The 16,540-nt window shown below is 36.8% G+C and overlaps 4 protein-coding genes across 5 annotated transcripts in view; 1 reads left to right on the top strand and 3 right to left on the bottom strand.

The window, feature by feature from the left end:
• Positions 1-1,627: 1,627 nt before the first annotated feature.
• Positions 1,628-5,831, top strand: LOC110371533 (sugar transporter SWEET1). Its single transcript, XM_021327853.3, has 5 exons — positions 1,628-1,927; positions 2,018-2,095; positions 2,174-2,400; positions 2,535-2,710; positions 3,159-5,831. Exons 1-5 carry the CDS (start codon positions 1,851-1,853, stop codon positions 3,264-3,266), a joined length of 666 nt encoding a protein of 221 aa, XP_021183528.1. The 5' UTR covers positions 1,628-1,850; the 3' UTR covers positions 3,267-5,831.
• Positions 5,832-5,975: 144 nt separating this feature from the next.
• LOC110371532 (uncharacterized) lies at positions 5,976-8,668 on the bottom strand. Its single transcript, XM_064036099.1, has 5 exons — positions 8,575-8,668; positions 8,463-8,486; positions 8,000-8,105; positions 7,409-7,691; positions 5,976-7,178 (listed from the first exon to the last, which is right to left on the bottom strand). The coding sequence occupies exons 1-5, from the start codon at positions 8,666-8,668 to the stop codon at positions 5,976-5,978; spliced, it is 1,710 nt and encodes a 569-aa protein (XP_063892169.1).
• On the bottom strand, positions 8,087-13,037 carry LOC110371538 (uncharacterized). Its single transcript, XM_064036280.1, has 6 exons — positions 12,801-13,037; positions 12,191-12,523; positions 9,834-11,714; positions 8,575-8,770; positions 8,463-8,486; positions 8,087-8,264 (listed from the first exon to the last, which is right to left on the bottom strand). The coding sequence occupies exons 1-3, from the start codon at positions 13,032-13,034 to the stop codon at positions 10,530-10,532; spliced, it is 1,752 nt and encodes a 583-aa protein (XP_063892350.1). The 5' UTR covers positions 13,035-13,037; the 3' UTR covers positions 8,087-8,264; positions 8,463-8,486; positions 8,575-8,770; positions 9,834-10,529.
• Positions 13,038-15,343: 2,306 nt separating this feature from the next.
• The window catches only part of LOC110371556 (uncharacterized), a 33,591-nt gene continuing 32,394 nt past the window's right edge, over positions 15,344-16,540 (bottom strand). For both annotated transcript variants that reach the window (XM_049839058.2, XM_021327876.3), the window contains exon 10: positions 15,344-16,145. In XM_049839058.2, the coding sequence (XP_049695015.2) occupies positions 16,120-16,145 (26 nt within the window). In that variant the 3' untranslated portion in view covers positions 15,344-16,119. The remainder of the gene's footprint in view (positions 16,146-16,540) is intronic.

Genomic DNA, 16,540 nt, shown 5'->3' with positions numbered 1-16,540 from the left:
AGGCTCCGGGCTGCTTTGTGAAAGTCTTCTAAAACCCACAAAGCGATTTCGGCCCGACTCGGGAATCGAACCCGAGACCTCGTGCTCAGCAGCCGCACTTGCGACAGCTAGACCAACGAGGCAGTGCAGAGGCAGCCCTGGTACATAAAAGGCCTATGACGGAACAAGACGGTTTTCAGTCAGTAAGATCAGACTCTTACTGACTAAAAACCCCTCACCGCTGCTAACCCACAGCGGGAAGGGTCATTTGATGATTTTTGACGTCGGTAAAAAGGTCCAGGGAACGCCTTAGCTTAGAGAGGATTGCGCAATGCTTTTAATGAACTCTATTCCAACGCAATAAGGTACTAAATTGGTTGCATAATACATAAAGGCAAATCCGAGCCGAGAGAGATAGTTAGAACAGAGGCCGTGTGTCTCGTTCTAACACCTTGCCAGCATAAAAAAAATGTTATGATCAACAGTTTTGTGTTGCCAAAAAAACAATTGAATCACTTATATTTTTATCTTATTTTAACAATCGTAAGTCAACAAATTTATAACAATCGCATTAATGTATTCGCATCTATTCTTAAAACATAAACAACATAAATTTTTACTTTGCTTTTTTTTTAATTCTGGCGGTAACCCTGAACATTCTTGGCGCGTAATCAGCGTTAGAAATTTTGTTTATATTTTTTTTGTATCATCTCCTCTGCCTAGCCTTTTCCCAACTATGTTGGGGTCGGCTTCCAGTCTAACCGGATGCAGCTGAGTACCAGGGTTTTACAAGGAGCGACTGCCTATCTGACCTCCTCAACCCAGTTACCTGGGCAACCCGATACCCCTTGGTAAGACTGGATGTCAGACTTTCTGGCTTCTGACTACCCGTAACGACTACCGAAGATGTTTAAATGGCAGCCGGGACCTACAGTTTATCGTGCCATCCGAAACACGGAAGAACTCATTATGACAAGATGGTCACCCATCCACGGACCGACCGCGCCAAGCGTTGCTTAACCTTATGATCGATCGATCCGCGCGGCTTTGACTTAGCCACGAGCTCTTCTATTTTTTTTGTATAAAAATGGTAATATTAAAATGGTGAAAAAGTGTTGCATTTATACCTGTAAAAGTGAATCCTATGGTTATTGCAATACATCGTTCCACAGGTAAGCTAATAATAACATTTTCATAATATATCAAACAACTAGGGTGCCCATGAATTCTTGTAATAAGACAAAATATGTGTGATGGATTCTAAAACTGTTGTTCTATTGTTATAGCTTCCCAAAAAATGAAGAAAAGCAAATGAATGGCTCAGCAGTCTATATGTGAAGCAAAAATACAAAAAAATCTGTCTTCACTTCGAATCTTACTGCTTTTATACTGCTAATTAACGCTAATTATTAATAGCTTATATTAGTATCTTAAGGTAACAAACTGCGGAAGTTAAAACTTCAATGCCAATCTGTGTTTAATAATCGTAGCAAATTCGGATTTGTCTCATATAGCTTAATCTCATAGACACCCTATTAGAAAGCGACAGACGGCCTCCGTACTGTTTCACTCGGCTCGTTTTTTGGGTATAAGTGCGCAGTCCTGATTACTATATTATGTCTATGGCAGTGTCAGACAGAATGTCAGTGTTTTCGTCAGCGACGTCAGCGTCAGATTTTGATTTTGCTTGCCTGCCGTTGCCGTTTTGTTTTGTTGACGTTGTCGGTCAGCGGTTGTTTGCGGATTTGGACTCGTTTTCAAGTAGAGATGGCAAAGTATTACAACGGTATTTAATAAAATATCCTAAGAAGAATTAATATGAATAGATTAATGAAACAGCTTTAGAAACCGGTAGGAACTAATCAAGCACTATGCAACTATCAGATTTCGAGAATATTGTAAGCAGTCTTGCTGTTATTACGACCGTTTTGCAGTTTTTATCTGGCGCGTAAGTATAAACTGATGTCTTTTTGTAACACGGTAGCTGGCTATAAATTTTAGTTTCAATGTTTAAAATAGTCTGTATCACCTGTTTCAGCCTTGTGTGCAAACAATATGTTGTTAACAAAACGACTGCCGAGACTTCGTCACTGCCTTTTGTTTGCGGAATGCTATGGTAAGTACCTAAAGCCACTTATTCAATAAGTCAACGCTTATAACTGAAACAATAATTTTTTCTCATTTATATTTACAGCGGCTGCCTGTGGTTTCTCTATGGAATAATAAATCGCGATAACATAATAGTTTTAGTCAATACAATAGGAGTAACGTTGATGATATCATACACAGCAGTATTTTACATTTATACATTTAAAAAATCAACTGTTTTAAAACAAGTTTTTGGTACAGTTGTGTTTGTGATACTTATATTAGTTTACTTTTTTTTAGAAGTGAATGATCAAGCACTGTTTGATACATTAGGTGAGCACTTGAGACTAATCTATAATATCTCTATTAAGTACTACTTGACAAACATGATGTCTAATGCTGTTTATTTATAGTACACATAGGTACATGATTACAATATTATTAAAAAATATTTTATTTATTTTCAGGACTATTGGCTTGTTCCTTTACCATAATAACAATAGCAGCCCCTTTGAGTAAACTGCAGTATGTATTAAGAGTAAAGAGCACGGAATGTCTGCCATTTCCTATGATACTGATGTCCTTCTTTGTATCTCTGCTGTGGTTTCTCTATGGTACAATAAAGGATGACCACTTTTTATGGGTATGAATAAAACCTTTTTAACTTTTTGACTTCCATGCATAATATAGGTACTGATTTCTCACTAAGTCTACATAAAGATTTACCTATTTAAATCTAGACTAACACATAAAGGAGTTCATAAGGGTAGTATATAGAGGAAGAACATAAGAACCAATTAAGTTTTCTCGCATATGACCAGTTAACCCTAATTATAACCAGTAAAACCTAGGTATATGCACACTGCAGGCATTAGCTGTAATATGCATGAAAGTCCAGTATGAAACTAGTATCTCTAGTACTAAAAACTATGTTTATTAATTAGAGATAGTTTTAAAAATATAAGTTTCTGAGACATATTTTGGGAAAGTATTAAACTTTCATATTCAAATATAAATATATCAATGTGTGTATTTACTTTTTTTCATTGTTCTATTTGCTCATTTTCAACAAATATTTTCATTGTTTACAGATGACAAACCTAGTGGGTGCTGCTCTGGCTGTGATTCAATTATCTTTGTTTGTTATATATCCAAACAAATCACAATCGCCAAGCTTAATAAAAAATATAATAGCCTAATTTAACAAAATTGTTGGTTGTGTGAACATAGATAATATTTATTTTTAGTTTTAATGTAAATTATGAGCTTCACCTTAAATCTGGTCTTAGAGATCTGAAAACAATCAATTTATGGATATCAATATTCTTAGAAAAGTATCCATAACTAGATGGTATATTAAAATGCAAAGTATTTTTTAACAAAATTATTTAATTTATGATTTGATGCAGATTATTATTAATATGAATTTAAACATTCAAAAGACTAGGACTAATAAAGACTAATATAATATTTTGAAAATAATAGAAGATCTGATCTCATTATTTGTATTTATGCATAAATTGCCATGACTTCTGTGCCAGTATCATTAAACAATCAGTATTTTATTATATCATCAAATGATTTTATAATGTATGTACAAATTAATGTACGGTTGTCATAAAAGTTAAACTATAATTGAAAATAATTAATATAAATACACATACAGTCCTTTCAGATGAAGTAACAGTCTTTTCACACGGCAGTCCAGTTTTTTGCAGGATCCCGTTTTCTGTAGGATCCCGTTTGATCGCAAAAGATATTATATGCCATTGTTTACGCGAGCACACCGCATGCAGGATCCTCCAAACTGCTGATCCCGCCGATATGTGCAGTTCAGTTTTGCCACCGGAAGCTGGATCCTTCGTCCAGTAAACAGCGGGATCCCGTTTAATGACACATATACACTCAGCGGCACGGAATTTGGCCCAAACAAACACAAGTAGATATCAGCCCAGATAGCTGTTGTAAATTCTAATTTCATATGACATATTGTCAGTCCTTTCGTAATTGTTAATTAAAATACAGAAAAATGTGTGTCTGTTTAACTTTTATAACACTAGAAACAGTTTCCGTTATTGGAACACAAAGCAGAAAGTTAAGTTTAAATTCAGATAGAAATTGCCGAAGTACTAAGCACGTTCCAAAAAAAAAAAAATGTTGGTGATCGTTTTTTGTTTCTCTTTTTTTCACAATTTGATCTGAAAATTACCCTTACTGCAGCTCAAGTTGCTCAAGTAGTGTTGCTAAGACGTCAAGGGCGTACACAGCGGAAGATGGTTGAAACTTTAAGTGCACCGCGTACAAGTTAAAGATATGCATAGAAAATGTTTGACCAGACTGGCCTTTACACAAGAAGACCAAAAAGTGGGGTGTAAGGTGTTCGTCGGCGCACGACGACCGATTTATCGTACGTGCAAAAATGAAAAATCGGTTTCTCACCGCGTTAGAGATACGCCAGCCTTTGCAAACAGCAAGAGAAGTCAACGTCCGTAAGTGCACAATAAGAAGAAGGATGGAGGAACGGGATCTGCGTGCTTGGAGACCAGCTCTAGGCCCGGAACTTCTCCCGCACTATCGGGTAGCCAGACTTAGGTTTGCAAGAAAATATGCAAATTGGACGCATGACCAATGGGGTAAAATTTTATGGACCGATGAATGCAGAGTCATCTTAAGAGCTCCAGGCGGCCGTGAAAGTGAATGGAGAAAGCGCGGAGAATGGTTTCTTCCCACCACTACCAAGCAAACAGTCAGTTTTCATGGTGGGTCCATCTTGGTTTGGCGAGGCATAAGTTCAGAAGCCCGTACTGAATTATTGGTTGTCGAAAGTAGTCTGACAACAGTGCGGTATATTGAAGAGATCCTTCAAGATCATGTTTTACCCTGTCAGGGATTCATAGGAAGTGAAGATTTTCGTATAATGCAGGACAATGCTCGACCTTACACAGCTCTTTGCGTAACGGTTTACTTGTTCGAGGTCGGTATTCAAAACTTGGACTGACCTGCAAGAAACCCAGCCATGAATCCTGTAGGACATGTCTGGAACATGCTCAAAAGACAGGTCCGAGCAAGTCCTAACCCACCACGAACTCTCAGTGAACTGAAAACCGCGCTGGTAGCTGCCTCAGAAGAGATCTCTCAGGAGGAGATAAAAACATCATCCAGAGCATGCCAGATCGTATGCAGGCAGTCATCAGATCAAGAGGAAGAAACACCCATTATTAAAATTCGATAACTTTATTTTTTGTTAAAAATGTTGAATTTACAAGTTTAGGGTGCTTATTGCGGTAAAGGACTCTGTTATCTAACTCAATAAAACTTAATGAATATCCTCACAATTCTGTTGTTTGTTAGTCATTTGCTCTTGGAAAATGAGTAAATTACTAAATTTTAAAATAAAAATTCTAATTTTTCATTTAAACAATGCTTATAAGGCCCAAATGTGCTTGGGCCAGATTCCGTGCCGCTGAGTGTATTTCTATAGCAGTGTTCACACGGCACCGTTTTGCGGGACCGGCCTTTTACTATTGATCCTGCAAAACTGAACTACGTGTGAACATAGCGTCCGTTTTTGCAGGATCCAGTGAAAAGCCGGTCCCGCAAAACTGGACTGCCGTGTGAAAGGGTTGTAATAGTAAATGAAATAACACAAGCACCTGTTTTAAACCGGTCTATGTATAATCTATCTCAGTTATACACAAAGTATTTTTGTATTGTAATATTAACTTAGGTTTAATGGTTTAATATACATATGTGCTACAAAAATCTGTGCAATGTTCTTTAATTAGTGCACCAAATTTTATCAAAACATTAATAGGACTTCAAAAAAAATTGTTAGATATAGCCTACTTATTAAACGGGTTTGGGTCATATTCCCTCGCGAATATGATTAGAATACTATGTTTCATACTCTATTCTTTTTCGTATTGGATTATAAAAGGTTTTGGTTTCGTATTGAATCCATAATCGTGAAGGCATACACAAAACGGACGATCTGAGGCGTTCACTGCACAATTTCCCTTACGATTATACTGAACTAAGGACCGCAGAGATAAAAGCTCGTATCCTTTATCTTGATATACTACTACAGCTTCGAATATGAGACTATTCGGTGACATCTTGATCACTACGATATTATATGTTTTTGCACCGATGTAGTAAACGTGTGATCTGACCACACTGGGGAATCTCAACTTTGCGCACGACGTACAAGGAATTGTTTTAACAGACCTCCCTATGTCGTTTATTCGGGCCACAGCATACGTCACACTATTTTCAAGCATTTGAACATCATCCACTTTTGTCATGTTATGGCAACTGCACCAATATTCTGGTATACCTGAGTCGGTGCACCTTGTATTAGGCGACTTTTTTTCAAACAAACTTGTACACAGTGGACATGCCTCTGACAATGTTTTAGCGCCTGCACTTGTCGATAATTCAAGTATATCAGCAAGTGTGACGTACAGGTCATAAGGGCTTACTAAGCGTTCTTGATTTTCTCTCAAATTAAAATGTATATTTAAGTTTTCACGTCTAAACTGCAATGGTACCCAAATAAATAACATTGGTAATCTATTGTTATAATAAGATCCCACTGGCAGTTGCATTTTACCAAACATGTTACCGTGGTCACTAAAAAAGATCACAAACGTATTACTGAGTATTTTAGAATATTTCAGGGCTGTAAACAGGTATTCTAACTGTCCATCCAATAGTGATGGAATTGTATTTAGCGTAAAAGTGTCAGAGTTTATCCAGAACATTCCAAATGTCTTGGTATTTTTATAATAACGAAATAACTGTTTCGCATAATCAAGTAAATGTGTTGTAGAAGGCTTCTTTTGTGTACACAGTATTTGATTTTTGTGTCTCTCGCCTGTGAGGAATAGTGGTCGCATAAAATGGTCAGTTGGACTGTATCTGAACCCACTAGATAGAGTGTTAGATATTCCTAAATTGGTTTCCCCAAAAGCTGTTTTGTATCCAGCATCTTTATATTTCTGCCAGATAAAGTTGTCTACACAGTCAGATAAGCTAGTTGCGCAACTTGAGAGAGACATGTTGCGTCCAGTCAGTATCGATAGTAAAGTTTTGGAAGTTTCAGGATGAACCTAAAAGAGAAAGTTTCATTTGATGAAAGAAAACCAAATTATAACAGGGCAGCTGCAATTTTTTATCGACTGGGATTAAGTCTAAAGTCGCCACACCAAGCAGTCATGCCTACAGTGGGGGCAGGCCTGATTGGCGTGTCGACTGACCTGGGGAATCTACCTGTCTAACGGCCTCGTCCAATTAAACTAAAATCTTGAGTGTATTTTAACAATGAACTTCAATATCTTACCATATGATAACCTTTGTAATCCAACCATTTTTCCTTTTTGATGAATGCGCTGGTGCGAGGCATGGTATCAAAGAATCTGGTTCGAGACATGGAATCTATGCCTATCATAAGGACATTCCAACTTTTAGTAATATCGGTTTTTGGACTCGAATAATTTATTTTAACTACAATATATGCATCCGTATACATGACAAAATGTTTCTTGTCATAACATGTAACTGTAATAACTTCTTGATCTATCATTATTATTGTACCGTTTTTAAATTCCTTGCATTTCGTATACCTGAAAGTATTAGCAATACAGCTATAATTCGCGCTCCCTATAAGTACCTAAGAGATTTAGCCAGAATGGGTATTTTGTCTAACTTTTAAGAAATCGTTATATTTTCTGTTATGAACATCGCTCTGCCTTAGGGCAACCTGACCTGCCCATGGGGCAGCCTACAGTCTCACGGACACTGAGTGCCCTGCTAGGTAATGTTTGGGATATGAGGTGGTAAGGTGTCTCGGATGCATGGGGCCAATCGTTATGAATTTGAATATTAGGGATGGCCAGAGTACTTGATAATAATGGAAATAATGTTGACTTACGACAGTTGATCATGTTCGTGGCCAGGTATATCAGATTGCGTTACAAACTTGTAGCAACACTGGTACCAAGACAAGCCGTCATTATATTTTTTCATTTGTCTCTCGTCTATTTGAAATTGTATCGTATTGTTGTCTTGCGGGTATACCATAACGGCGCGTGGGTTACACATGTATGAAGATTTTGGGAATGATTCATTGTATTTGAAATGTTTCGCATAATTTGGTATGTAGCACCCGGGTGTATTGATGAGGTAATCTTGAGTTTCTGAAAATGTTCACGTCTGAACCTTAATTAGTTTGAACTATATGTTTTGCTTTTTTACCTACAGAAACAGATCCCTATTTCAAATTTGTGTTAATTTGTTATCATTAGTTGCATACCTGATTTTTAAACTCTGTATACTCTCTGTATAGGTAGGTACCTACACCATATCGTCTTATGTTATGAAAATGAAAAACTCACCTTGACTTCTAAAGTCAACCTTATCTGTTAGAAAAAGAAATGCTTAGTTTGCATAAAATCGCACACGTATTGTTAAATGAAAAATGCTTATTTATTTATAAGCTTAACTCACCGTCTTTTTCGAGCTTTCCCAATGTTCTTGCTGGAAGATTTATTTTCAGTCGTAATATCTTCCTTACGCCAAAGTATGTCGGTATGAATACCATCGTGGCAAATAGAAGTATCGCTATTATGCAGAATCTGGGCCACTTTCTTTGGATTGCCAAGAAGATCAAGTATTTATTTGTTTTATTAATTGGCAGCATGGTCTAAAATTAAATTGAATAGGTAGATACCGTAGGTAACTAGAAATTTTAATTGGGGTGTAATACTAAGGCTAGCCGCACACACTCAATAATATTGTCAATGCGAGATTGACAAAATCTTCATCAATAAAATGATCCTCGCACACTACACAATATTGTTGTCAATTTTTCATGGTACAATCTGACTCAGTCGCTCCGCAGCTAGATTCATGTGCGCACGTTGAACATAATGGAAAGAAAGAAAAAAGTCGTTGCATTGAGTATTTATTAATTTTACTAACTAAAAAAGGCAATCAAGAAAGAAACGATGGATTAAGGACTGGATGAGAAAAAAAGCTGAGTTAAATCACTTTAATCTAATAATTGAACTACAATTATTGAGTTTCCTATGTTTTAATAAACACTGACAAATACCTAGTGTTTTTCTGTAAGGGTACTATCATCAACAGTATCAATTAGGGAATGCAATCCCGATCCCGCGGGATCCCTATCTCGCGAGATCTCGTGTAATTTTTCGGGATCAATCCCGATGCATCATATGAAGAGATACCGTTCGAGATCCCGTTCGAGATAGTTCGAGTCAGCGAGTCGCTGACCACTGCTGATTTGTTCGAGTGTGGAGGAACAAGGGGGCGATTTTATATATTTTCGCTTTGGATACTGTTTTCGTCTTTCATTTTGAACAAATAACACGCCCGCACACGTCAATATGATTGTCAATACCCCTGCCTCCCCCCGATATTGACGTGAAAAAATCTGAATTTCTGGATAATCTACAATATTATTGAACAATACCGCAATACAGGCCGCACACACACAATATTATTGACAATACGTACTTTATTGACAATATTATTGAGTGTGTGCGGCTAGCCTAAGGCCACTAACAGCCTTAGCTGTCTGTAATCCAGGTTTATCAAAAAGCCGGTTGTTACCTATATGGTAATTTTGCTAGCAGTTTAGCAAGAATCATTTTGGGTAAGTTCTTATGCCTCGTGTGAAGTATCGTCTTAATCTAGATCGTAAAGAATTGACAGTCCCTATTCTACGGCTAAGCCATTCTTACCTCCAAGGTAGGTCCACTGGTTTTACTTACTACGAGTAAGTATGTCGTTATAGAGAGAAGATGCACTTGGTTAAAATCTTAAATATTTTTTCGTTAAAATATTTCACATTTCATATTTAAAACAACCGCCTTGTTTCAATACGTCGTTTTATCACATGGTCGTAACTAGGTATTGCACGGTGTATTTTATTACTGCTTCAAAATTGCGGTTTATTCTAATTGTTTAATTAAAGTTTATTATGCGTCTACAAATGGTTTACGATGTCCTTCATATTAGAACTGTTTGGTTTTATGCGATAATATAACAAGCCAATGGAATTTCTTCAGTTGGAACTTAGGTTTCATGAAGACTGGGTGATCAGTGATAACAAGCAGGACCAATCAGGTTACACATGTTTGTCTGTACCTACCTACCTAATTGTTTTTATTTTGAATGTCTGTTTAGAAGTCTGTGATTGCGTGACTTGCCACTGCTCTTTGATAATTATTTTCGTTAGTAATTTCGTCGTCTGACTTCGTTGGTACTTTTGGACCAAAACACCAAAATGAAACAAGTGCAGATTTTATCATACCAATTTTATATTGAACACTTCTTATTTAAAATACATTGATTTATCTATAACCGATGAACCAAGAATATCAATTCTTCTCTCACTGAAACAGAGTATAGGAGTGAGTGTCGCAAGTTTCAAAGTATTAGCATTGTTGTTGCTGACAGACACAGAACAGGCGATCTCTGCGATTTAATGCACATTTTCCTAAACCTCTATAGTATGAGATAAAGCTAAGTGGCCCAATAACAGTGTATCCATTTTTCCGCAACACAGTTGCTTCGTATGTTCCGTTACCTGGTGATATAGTGAGTGCCACAACATAATAAATGTTTACTTTACCTTCATCGTAATAAAAATTTATTCGTTCAACTTTTTTTAGAGAAGGAAGTGCACAACTCCAACATTTTTGTGTCTCGATTGTCATCGCCATACTTTTCATGTAACTCACGACCGCGTTTACACTTTTTATTCCTATAGGATCTTGAATAGGTAGGGGGAATAGCTTGTGGCAGCTACACCACTTCTCGTTGATGGCCGCGTCCTGGCATGTACGATTACTGTCAATAACTTCAAACAAGGAGTGGCAATTCGGGCAACCTTCAGGTGCTGGGTCAGTAGAATTGCTACACAAAGATATTTTCTTGATATCTTGGAGGGTACTATAAAGATCGTAAGGTGTTGCTAGCTTGTACTGGTTTATCGCCATTGCTCTGAGTTCATAAGGATGCTTTCCCTTAAAAAGTAATGGCACCCACATAAAATTCATAGGCATACGATCGTCGTAGTAACTTTCTGCTTTAAGACGACTCCTACCAAACCGGAGACCATGGTCACTTAAAAAGATTACAAAAGTATTCGTCATAATACCCGTGTAAGTTAATTGATTCAAGAAATTCTCAATTAGTTTGTCTGCGTCTTCTGGTCGACTTTTCTCGTCGTAACTAAACGAATTTAACCAAAAGAAACCAAAGAATGAATCTCTCCTATAGGTACTAGCGAAATCTCTAGCATAATCTAAGAGTTGTTGTCCCGACGATATTTTTCCAGTGCATAATGATCTGTTTCTGGGATTTCGTTCATCTGTTAGATAAAACGGTTGCATGTAGTGATCGGTAGGATTCTTAAGAAATTTGTACTCTTTAGTGAATGTGTTCGCTAATTTTAGGTTTTCTTCCCCATAGGCTGTTACGTAACCAGCGTCCTTAAATGCACTCCAAATTAAAAGGTAGTTACAGTCATCCATTGATGCAAAACATTGTTCTATGATTGAAGTCATATTTTTTCCCGTCAATAGTGCCAATATGTTCGGCAAGGAATTATCCCCAATCTGCGCAAATCAATTGTTTAGATATGATACGGCTATATTCGGAAGTGCTGCTACAACTTGGTGTAACTAGTCATATGTGACTAACTTTAGTTATATCCTTTTATTTTCAGTTAGAACTAGGTGTAGCCTTCATTATAGCGGCTACGAGGTGAATTTGTCATGGGTCGCCGTTATCGATATCGATAAGGATACATACACGTAGGTGCAGCCGCACACCTGGGGCCAAAGAAAGGTGTACCTAGCTTATTTGTCGTGAATTAGAGCTAGGTGTTCGATGCAGTTAAGCATTTTGTCTCTGTTTTGAGATTACTCCCACACCTAGTTCTAACCGAAGATAAAAGGATACAACAAAGTTTAGCCGCATATCGCCGGTTACACCTAGCCGTAGCTAGCCGCACTTCGGGCTTTAGCCGTAACAAATATAAGAGACAAGTTATTTATTTCAAAAGTAATTAGGTAACAAGCACAATGAATACCTTGTGATATCCCCTAAATCCGAGCCAGTTATCGTCTTTCAAGTAAGCTATTGTTCTGGGCATAGTTTTCACGACTCGAGGCAATGACATAGCATCCATTCCCAGTATGAGAACATTGAATTTGATCCTACAATTTTTCTCATTGGGTTTGGAATATTCAATTTTCTTAGTGAAAGCGTATACATCTTCGTAGATCACATGTGACGTACCGTTTATATCAAGCTCGTAGCACATAACATTTATGAAATCAGATTTCAAAGTTATGATTTCCTCGTCTCTGAAATCTGTGCAATTGCTGTACCTGAAACGGTCATGAAAAATTATAATATCAATCTGCTCGTTACGAGCACTTTTATGAGTTTTTATTAACAGGGTTGTATATTATACAGGGTTAATTTGAATGGCGATCAACTCCGATGACTTGAAAGTATGCCATACAGTATTAGAGATTTATACAGAGATACTTTCGAATTTATGTCTAGGTACTGCCAACGGGTGACGGGGGAGTACATATTAATTCGAAAGGAATAAGGCTGAATGCCTGAATTATAATATAATCGGATTTGATACATAGAGATACATACACTAAAATTGGACGGACATAATAGACAGTGTCAATAATAAACTTGTAACAACACTGAGTATGTACACTATGTATTTTAAGCTTGGAATATTTCTTCAGAACTGCAGATTTGATTCGAACTATTACTTTATCCTTGTCATATTTTCGTATAAATACGGCTCGTTTACCACACATTTCGTTCTTGTTATTTGTAGTGTTACTAACGTGTTTCTCATAATCGACCATAGCTATTGGTATGTGGCATCCTGGTGTGTTTACCATTCCAACTGGAATCAAAGTAAAAAGAAACATTCAGGTAAGTAGAGATACCTATGCCTATTAGATGCAGTTTCTAATAGTATATTCTAAGAACTTATTTAATGTGATAACTAGGCATCTTGTTTTAACAAACAGTGACGTAGGTATGTACTTTAAACATTAACTCTAAACTGCGGTGTGCAGATTGCCCGCGTAACAAAATTGAACTAGTTATGTAAATGGTTCCTCTACGGTTCCGGAATAACTGTGATATTTGTAATGTGCAATATATTACTCTTTACATCTCATCACAACAGACCTGGTTCCTTCTGTTCATCATCTAAGACGTAATCCTTATCTTCCTCAGCTGGTCTCAAATCCTTGTACACTTCGTCTAGTGGTACCCGCCTCATCGGAGTCCCGAACAAGGGGGCTGGTGTAGGTGGATCAAGGTTTCTATGTCTTTTAGGTTTTGATCGAAATAAATAGGCAACTAGAGAAATACAAATGATTGTTGCACCAACACCGATGAAGATTTTCACTTGCTTCGCGTTGCATTTTCTTTGTAATTTTCTTAGTCTGGAAATGAAACTTGGTATTAGATGGACAGGCGATCTATCCGTTTGGTCGCTGGGTAGCAGTGGATGCGGGTTGCTGAAGATCGAGCTGCTAAAGCACAAAATTTCTTTGGTCAGCGACAAAATCCCCTATAGCGGCAAAATGGATGCCTAGCCTCAAATTATATTTAAACACTGCGAATTAGAAAATGATATTCAAATAGGGTATATTAATCACCAACCTTGATATTGGAGTTAACAGTATTTTCAATATCTTAATAAAAAATACACGCACTTTACTGTCATTTCTATCCATCGTTATAAAACTTGTTATTTCTTACGTTTTAGTTACAAAAATGATTCTTGATTAACGTCTAACGTTTACGTACCTACTAGAGTGGAACCGTTACTTCGACGGTACACGAGCCGTTGTGATTTGGCGATTTGTAAATAAATAGTTGCTGACAACAAACATCCTATGCACAAGAATGTTGGGCTGCATTCACGTCCAAACCTAGCTCTAATTACGTTAATTCAGGTTTGATCATCAGTTAATGGCAGTTCCACTTTATGGTGCCGGCTGCCGAGTCTTCCGACGGCAGCGAAGAAGATCGGAATGCCGTTGCCTCGATATTTACTTATAATATTTATGTAAGTGCACACTGTAAAAAATAATTTGAAATGGCATATTACAATAATTGTGTACAAAGGTACTGCTTATTTCTAAAGAAATTCCCGCAAGCAGACCTTTGCCGAGGATATGGAGAAATGCAAATTTTTCAATATATTGCAAAACAAATCGTAGCCGGTAGCGATGCGTAGACGCTACGAAGACTACGCCATATTATTGCGTAGCAGCGACATCTGTGTTTAGTCGACAGCAGTAGGTACTGATTCCGAACAAAACCACACACTCAAGTTACTATAAGTAGTTAGTAGTTCAGTTCTTTCCTATAGATGTCGTTACCAGTGATAAAAGCATAGGTACCCAAAGTGACGGAATATACGTCATACAAATCTACAAATCCTTCACTAAGGAATGGCTTAAGTAGGTAACCATTAAATGGGTCTGAATGGGGAGGTAAGTGTTATTTCAAGATGTGTTGGTAAGATTGTGGTAGTAAGTTTTAATAGAGCATGTTGTTTTTCCTGATACTGTATTCACTTGATGCAATAAAATAAAGCCTTTATGTACATTTCATTTACATACTTAGGTATGTAGAATCTATTAGAGCTATTGGAACCAATTATCTAATCGAGTTGATAGAGTTTAACTACTGCTTAAGAATCAAATGCAGTTGTAGCGCAGATAGGGTTAGATAAGTCAAACTCCACAGTCGAGGTAAGAATGAATATATTTTATACAGTTATACAATGCGAACCAGTCCTAATAAATAATTGTCAATTATGATAGCCTTTTGGTTACCGCTGATAAAACCTATAATTAGGTAGAACTTTTTAATTTGTCCATAATAGCCATTACTCAATGCTTACGATACTAAATACCTAGATATGTTTGTTGCATGTAGGTACAGAAGATCCAGGTTCCTTCACGAAGTCGATGTTTTCCTTCACCGCATGTCAGTATGGTGTTCGGGATAAACTTCCTGACAAAAACCGCACTCTCATACGTGAGGCAGTATTACATTGTTGCATAGTTCTTAGCCATACAATTGTTGATTGCTTGTATTATAATAGGTAATGTTTAATTATAGGATTGATTTGTGGTAGCTGCTGCTAGTACTGAGGTGGGTCTCCAATCTCTCAAATAAAACATTTCATAATTAAATTAATTTAATAAATACATTATCACATTCACACACATAACCACACTATATTACAATAAGTTACACTTGACTGCGCTTAGCCAGGTAAATTCACACAAAACACAAGAAACTTAAATAAAAATCTTAATTATACGTTTTTATAGTCTGTTGAATACGTAAATAAGATGTCTGTGCCAAACGAATGACTATCGTAAAAAAATAAAAATATTTACAACCTTTTTGAGTGGGCTCGCTGCATTAAACGCTTTATCTAATTCACAAGGAAATATTCACGGGTATCACTCTTCAGTCTTGTTTTAAATATTATACTTAACTTAAAGTTTTGTAAATCATATTACTGTTATATGAGCACAAGAATATCAAAAAATACCGAAATGTCTACATGTTCGCTGGTCACGTGCATTCTTAAATAGTAAAAAAGTTTATTTACATTTAAGCGTTATTAAAACTATTTGAAATACGAATGTTTTAATTTTAAAATATTTGCAAAACAGTAAAATATTTAACTGTACGTATTTTTCAGGTTACAAACTGTTGATGTATTCTTCCGTCCAACATAGAAAATACAATGTTAGGAGAAAATCTACCTGAGCAAGTGACTTTGAAAGTTTTATGACAGAGCTAGAATTTAGATTTTCCTAAAACCTTCTTATCGCACTGAAGCACTAAATGAAGCAGCAATCTCTTACTGTTTATACAAAATATTGAGCATTGAGATCCAGTCGGATGTTCAACTTTGAAGCGTGTCTATCGATGCACTGACGCTCAAGGCTGCGGTGGGGCAGGACATCCTGCAAAAAATACAAACGTGAATTTAATTAAGACATTGTTATGCCGTACAACGTGGGGCGGCAAACGTCGAGGTGCCGTCCGGTGCCGTTCGCCGGATCGTTTGAACACCATTGTCTGTGTAACGGCATCATTTCTCGTGACGAATCGCTGATATGCAGAAAGACGGTCATATTTCACATGTTTGGTCAAGTGGTCACCTAACAGTTCCTGTCAGAAATCATTATGTTTCTATGTTTTGGTATTTCAACTGAATTCCAACAATGCTATAAGTAGGTACGTCACTTTGATTGATCAAGTTGAATGTAATTCGTTACTTTCGTTTCATAGATTCATTGTTAGTTTTTGAGTTCACGCTTCGAATACTTTCGTATTGGATTTCCTTAATGATTTCTAT

This window comes from Helicoverpa armigera, chromosome 9 (genome assembly GCF_030705265.1).
Source record: "Helicoverpa armigera isolate CAAS_96S chromosome 9, ASM3070526v1, whole genome shotgun sequence".
Taxonomy (NCBI): Eukaryota; Metazoa; Arthropoda; class Insecta; order Lepidoptera; family Noctuidae; genus Helicoverpa; species Helicoverpa armigera.
The sequence above is the reverse complement of the archived record's forward strand: the minus strand, read 5'-3'. Positions and strand labels throughout refer to the sequence as shown.

Bases quoted from the DNA above. Each gene is read 5' to 3' on its own strand.
- LOC110371532 (XM_064036099.1), bottom strand. From the start codon at position 8,668: ATGGTATTCATACCGACATACTTTGGCGTAAGGAAGATATTACGACTG. The intron at 8,487-8,574 runs GTGAGTTAAGCT...TTTTTCTAACAG, and splicing joins GGGAAAGCTCGAAAAAGACG to ATAAGGTTGACTTTAGAAGT. The intron at 7,179-7,408 runs GTAAGATATTGA...TTTCTCTTTTAG, and splicing joins ATTACAAAGGTTATCATATG to GTTCATCCTGAAACTTCCAA.
- LOC110371533 (XM_021327853.3), top strand. From the start codon at position 1,851: ATGCAACTATCAGATTTCGAGAATATTGTAAGCAGTCTTGCTGTTATT. The intron at 1,928-2,017 runs GTAAGTATAAAC...CACCTGTTTCAG, and splicing joins TTGCAGTTTTTATCTGGCGC to CCTTGTGTGCAAACAATATG. The intron at 2,096-2,173 runs GTAAGTACCTAA...TTATATTTACAG, and splicing joins TTTGTTTGCGGAATGCTATG to CGGCTGCCTGTGGTTTCTCT.
- LOC110371538 (XM_064036280.1), bottom strand. From the start codon at position 13,034: ATGGTAAACACACCAGGATGCCACATACCAATAGCTATGGTCGATTAT. The intron at 12,524-12,800 runs GTCTATTATGTC...CGTAACGAGCAG, and splicing joins ACAAGTTTATTATTGACACT to ATTGATATTATAATTTTTCA. The intron at 11,715-12,190 runs GTATTCATTGTG...TGATTTGCGCAG, and splicing joins GATTTAGGGGATATCACAAG to ATTGGGGATAATTCCTTGCC.